This window comes from Rhopilema esculentum, chromosome 6, assembly GCF_057945365.1.
Source record: "Rhopilema esculentum isolate cy_ngs chromosome 6, ASM5794536v1, whole genome shotgun sequence".
NCBI lineage: Eukaryota > Metazoa > Cnidaria > Scyphozoa > Rhizostomeae > Rhizostomatidae > Rhopilema > Rhopilema esculentum.
Window position 1 is genome coordinate 5,086,644 of NC_142820.1, and position 6,518 is coordinate 5,093,161.

General features: G+C 35.9%; 1 protein-coding gene across 1 annotated transcript in view; it reads right to left on the reverse strand.

The window, feature by feature from the left end:
• Nucleotides 1-5,190, reverse strand: part of LOC135686857 (uncharacterized) — a 35,693-nt gene extending 30,503 nt beyond the window's left edge. The window contains exon 1 of the mRNA XM_065203221.2: nt 4,839-5,190. Coding sequence (XP_065059293.2) covers nt 4,839-4,982 — 144 coding nt within the window. The 5' untranslated portion in view covers nt 4,983-5,190. The remainder of the gene's footprint in view (nt 1-4,838) is intronic.
• Between the last annotated feature and the right edge of the window lie 1,328 nt (nt 5,191-6,518).

Below are 6,518 nucleotides of genomic sequence, written 5' to 3' on the forward strand. Positions count from 1 at the left end.
AAGAAAAACATAATAAAGGGGTAAGAGAATCGGACTTCCTAGAATCCGAAAACGGTACACCGTGGAAGTTTTCTATAAAAACCTCTTATAAAGGAGGATTCAAAAGCTTATCAATTTACTGTGGAAGGTTGTAAAGTCAAGGTAGTCTCTATAGAATTTACATATTTACGAGTTGAGGATTCTTCGAAGGGGTGCAGTGAGGAGAAAATGAGATACGTGGTTTGGAGAATCGCCGTTAATCCAACCTAAAAGAGTACCCACGTGGTGTTCTCGCCTCAATATATCAACACCATAGAAAGTCTCTTCGTCACTTTATTGCCCAGAATAATCATTAAGACTAGGGGCGTACCTTCACTATACAGACTAGGAGGTGAAAGGTCGTCGATAGCAAAATTTACTGACAAAGACCAGGCTGAAGAAAAATCTAGGTGCTATTTCGTCACCGATTGGCGATTTTACTGACGAACTAAAGATTTTGTTAACCAAGTGAAGACTTAGTATCAATCTCTTTCAAAGGTTTCTGGACACTACAAAAATCATATTTGATCGCCATATTTAGCTCCAATCAACTTTTCATCAATTGCAAATTTGTAACTAGAGAAAATGATAATTAAAAGATTAAAAAAAATTAGAAATGAACAACTTAAACAATCCCACTTCGTAGATCAAAGACAAGAGACGATATAGGACTGGGGACAGCTAGGCTATACGGCAATTTCTTGGATTAATCACGATATAAAATCAGGGGCTAAAACTTTCGAAAACGAATTTTTTCAAGAATTACATATGCTTATTTTTGAATCGTGCTCTAGAGAAAAACTTTACAGCCCCCTCCCCCTTGCAGCTAGAGCATAAATTCTAATGAAGTAGTTACTTAGAAAGCAATAAAAAAATTACAGACTATCTAGGTGTAAAAGATGTTGCCATTGGCACTTGAAGTTACAATATTCAATCAGCTTGAATGTTGGATGTTGCATGTTTATAAACACCTAGCTACATTTTTTAAACTGGCTTTGATTACGGAAACTTACGCAAAAAACAAAAAAAAGAAACAAGAAAAAAACTGTCTGCGAGTATGGAGGGTAGCAGCGATTCACTGAAATTGTTACGATGCATGAATGTATCTTAGAGTTGCCTTGATTATTTCTCTATTAACAGCAATTGGTAGTCTTTCATGGCCATACAACAAAACATTGAGTAGCATTCATTTGAAAAGTTTGGCAGGCCATGTTGATGTAATAATTCATTGACACTGTTGAGAAGATTATGTCTATGGGCATCATATAAGTGGCAGGACAGCAAGTAATGCTTCGTATCCTCAACGCCATCATTTATAGGACACATTGGATCAATTGCACAAAAGTGCGATAGAGAGGGGTAGCCAGGGGGCAAATGCCAGTGGCGAATCTAGCCTTAAAAATCTGGGGGGGGCTAGCCGGGGGGCCAGCTTTCAGTTATGAGGGCCAACGCTATTACTTTGCGAACTAGTAAACTGTAAAGCAGTGGCGTGGTGGCTCAAAATTAGCTACAAGGCACCAATTTTTAACGCCCTCTAGATAAGTATGTCCTTGGTAAAGCTCTATCAAAGCTGTTATCATTATACCAAATAATTTTATGAGTGGCGTAACGAGCAGCTGCGTCCCCTAGGAAAAATAACAAAGAAAAATTGTTGCTGGGGGCCCTTAAAGGTTTGGGACACTTTGTTATTTAACTAAAGGTGACTTTGGTCTGTTACTCCACTGAGTTTTATTTGTTTAACAATGATGCATAAAGAACATTATAATTTCAACAGAAGAACTATACTTCCAAAAATCAATGGCTAATAGCTTTGTGAAGTTGATTGTTAAAATTTTTCCATTGTAGTTATATCCAACCTCCATGAGATCAAGCAAATCATTCTGCTACACATAATTTCAAATCATAGAATTTCGATAAGCAATGGTAGATTACCAAGGTATACTGGGATTGTATTGGTATCTCTCCCTGCGCTGGTTTCCAGAGCGAAAAGGGTTTTCAATGGGATGCAGAGAATCTTGGCTTGTGCTTAATCTGCACACCCTGACCCAAGAAGGTGTATCTTCGTGATAATATATGACAAATAGAGAATTAAAATGATTGTCTAGAATGAATTTTGCTAGGTAACCACAGAAAGGAGCCAAAATTTCATTTATGTTCACCTTGGTTATGAACCAAAACACTTATCAGGGCCCCTAGCTTGTTAAATAAATGGAATAAAGATCGCATTGAGCAAAATAAAGAGAGCAACCCTAACAAAGGCAAAAAAGGATTAAACAGTTTTTGAAGAAAACATTGAATTATCAATAGAAACTTTTGAAAAAACTGGGGGGGGGCAAACAAGGGGCAAAGAAAATTTATGGGAGGCCATGCCCCCTGCCCCCCTGGCCCCCTGTAGAAACACCACTGGCAAGTGCCCTGGGGCATGGGCCAATTCTGGGGGCCCATGATTATATACTAATTGTCATATTTTGGAGACTACAATGGGCCTACACACATTGGTTGATCTAAGGCCTGGCCTGGCTCTCCCCATCCCTTGTGATTATCAATTTGTGCAGTTGTAAAATGATTTTGTGAAATGACAAACAGGAAAATTGTCCAGAATAAATCTAAAATTGACCGTTGTGATGGGCAAATTTTATGGATTCTCACAAGCTTCAATTTTTGGGCTATTAAAAAGCAATTTAATTACCAGTGCATATCAAGAAAGGCAAAATAAAATGACACAAGGTCTAGGACTCTAGGGGGGTTTAATGAAGTAATTAATTCCTGCTTTAGAATGGAATTTATCAAACTTAGTGTAGTGCAACAATCTCTTGCATCACCAGGTCCTTAGTTGAGGCATCATTTGCAATATCAAGAAAATTCTCTTATGAATTGTCCTTCTTGTATCTTTGTTGCAAAATGTTTGATTTAATAGCAAAAATAAAGGGCATGATCAGCAAAGATTACATAAGCTCAGACCAGTCAACTTAAAACCATCAAAACTTTGAGCCTTTAGGTTTTAGAAAAATGGAATTTCGGAGAAAAACAGGGAGGTCCCCAGAATTTTTTGAATTGCATAAGCAACATTCATAAAAAATTATGTTGGTTAAACAGGTAATGACAAAAATTTCTTCATAATGAAAGTTATGGTTTTTTATTAATTGGTAAACACTAACAAGAAATATCATGAAGAAGTATCACTGTCAAGACTGAAGAGTACATCTGGTAAATGAAATGAAAAAAACTGGGAGAGAATCTTAGAAAACAAGAAACTGAGCTAAAGCAAGTAAAACCTGCAGCATTTTTGCAAAACATGGATAGTTGACATGTCTGTAGGCTTGTTTAATTCTGTGTCTAAACCTTTTCTTGTCATGAAAAAAATTGGAACACTTTGTACAATTGTATACATTTAGTTGTGAATATAGACATATAGACCGATGTTACAGAAGAAGTGAAGGGGATCTATAGGGCTTAGAAGGGCTCCTGAGGGTTAAAAAAGGAGGCACTTGACAAAAATAGCACCCTCTGAATTTCTCAAATTTCTCAGAATGGCATAATGATTTAAGTTCTTATACTTTAAGATTACAAAGGAAATTCTTGTCAAAAACCATAAGTTTCTATACAAAGGACTGAATGTGAATGATAAATTTTTAGATTACAATATGCATAAATAAAATTTATAAACAACTATTGGGCTTGTTTCTTAGTTTGTCATATTATTAGTTAATATTAAATGATTAGGTCAGGTAAATGAATATTCTTAATTCTAAAACTAAGAATCAAAGAAGGTTTTTAAAACTTGTATTCTTTCATCAATTGCTTATTTAAAATGTGAGTTATTTAGAAAGTAAATAAATGATATAGATATAAATAGTTAAACACCAAGGCTGCTACATTTAACAAACAGCATTCAACAATGCATAGTTTCACTGGTTTCAAGGCAACACCTAATTATATATTTTGGACCATGCTCTAAGTTCCTAAAATCATACTTTGTTTCATTGAACGTTTACTTTTAGTTTAACTGAAAGATTAATTTAACACAGGAAGTCAAATTAACAATCATAATGCGGAAAATCAAAGTAAATGGTGATCCTTGTAACTTGGCTCTTGCTACTTTGATACAACAGAAACCTCAGAAAAATTCCAAACCAGTAAACTCTATTTTTGATAAGATTTGGTACAAATTTTGGCTACCTTTTGTTGATGCAACCACAAGTTGTGCAAGTTGTATAGGCTTTTGTATAGATTTAATGGTTGAGCTTTGTTAAAGTTTAGTCTTTTTATAATTTCATATTTGAAGACATTTGAATATGCCTTCTAGTTCTTCATCTTCACTTTCATTATCCCTTCAATTAACTCAGAAGAGAGAAAGCTGTTCAGGTTAAACACACTTAATTTAGATCTGCTGTTCTATTTTCAAATGAAGAGCTCCCAAAAATAAAGTCAGTTTGTATAGGAAGAGTGAGCCCTGGACCTGATGAAAATTATTCTAGATTGCCCTAGGCAACCCCAGTATAAACTGAGATTTCTTCACGAAATCATTCCATAGCTACACTGAAATATTATATTCCTGGTTAAAACTCTGCATACAACATCGTTTCAACATTGTATACAACCAGTTAAGCATTCCTTGTGCCACTTCAGAACGTCTGCAGGACGACAAGGAGTCGTCTGGAATTAATTGTTGTGATTTTGATTATTATAGGATCAACAACATGACATAACATCCTCTGGGCGCCATGAGACACGTAGCGACGACCAGACGCAGAAACAAAGGCATAGCTTCTACAACACGGTAAACAATTCACCTTCAAAGAATCAAAATAACAGCATACCTTTCTAACGAAGAGTTCGGAGCCGAATTCACTTCCACCACTTATATTGAATCCCCATGGCGGTCCGCCGGTCATGAAAACCTCAACCAATGTTTCATCGGTATTGATGCTCTTTCGAGACTCCTCCATATTGACTTCATCCATCGACAAAGCTCGCAGCTTGCGGCCGATTAGTCCAGATTGTCTTTTACTTATGCTGCATGGTTCTGCAAATTTGACTTTGCTAATCCAAAGTGAAATAATTGACTTAAATTCTTTCGATTATTAAAAACTCGCAGTGGAAAGATGTGGCCTAAATTATGAATAACCAATTATATCCGGGTCGTTTTGACGAGCATTGCAGCGGTTTCTCTGGAAAATTCGCCTGCACAGTGTCGAAAATTCCTACGCAGCTATTTAGTAATGACGTCATCCAGCAACGAGTTTTCATAACTACGCTTATAAGAGAGTGAGGAAAAACCTCATAAAAAACTTCTCCAAAAGTTGTAAAATAATGACATCATAAAAACCTATTTTTATGGTTGAGAAAAAACGACACGAAATACCTGATTGTGCCAAATCAATTATATTTGTTACAGACTGCCCAGGTTCACATTTGCTGAGGGGGCCTTTCAGAAACTGTAGTTCATTTTTACCTTTCGACCCCTTCTCCTCAAATAGAAACAAAAGCTCCCTTTGAAATTTTTAGACTAATTTGAGATATAGCAACATGAACAAAAGCTCTTTTCCCATCAAACCACTGTATTGGTAGTTTAGGGGACGTAGGAGCTAGAACTTAAGGGCAGCTGCATCCTCCCTAATCAAGAGCAATTTATCACCTTTCAGGCTTCTTTGGGCAGTTTTATCAAAATGAAGCAATTATAATCGGGCAATTATAATGCTTGTTTGGTCAAAATTCAAAAGTTCTGAAGATAACTTTTATAACTTGAACACTTTTCAACGCTATCCCTAATTGTCAAAACTCCTCAGTATGAAGCTGAATAGCATAGCAGATATACCTCAAGTTGATTGCTATCAACAAAAGATACGAAAAAGGAAAATTACTTGCAACCTTCATGCGGAAAATTTTTCGAAAAATGTGTGAATTTATGAGTAAGCAGTTTGTCGTTGAACGAATTGGTCATCGTTGAAAGGCACTTGGCTTTGTGAGAAAAATTGAAATGACTTTTATAATGATTTTTAGCTTTTCTCAATCAGATTTGTGTCACTAAACTATTTTGGGGTCGCAAAGAAAAACAGAGTCTTGACTGAAAGAGCTTTAAGCCGAAGTTAACAATAATGTAGACATAAATGAAACTGAGAGAGAAGATAATCGTCAGTAAGTTTAAGCGCACGACATGTACAGTAATATACTTTTACATCCACTGGAAGCAAGATTCTTTTAGAAAAATCCGAGAGAATTGCGCCCTCAAATAAAAACTTAAACCGCCGCCACTCCAAAGGTGTCCCACAAAAAACATATATTTTATATCCTTGGGTAAAGTATTTTTAATAGTGTTTGTTTTTTCCTCTAACTAGCGGGAAATCTATTTTCAAATTACTTTTAAAAATATGTTATGGCAGCATGCCCTTTATCTTTCTACATTAATTCTTGATGAGCCAATGTTCTTTCGCAGACGACCAGCATTTTGAATTTTCTGTTTCTTGAAGCAGTCTGTATATCAGTCCTACTAACCCCCT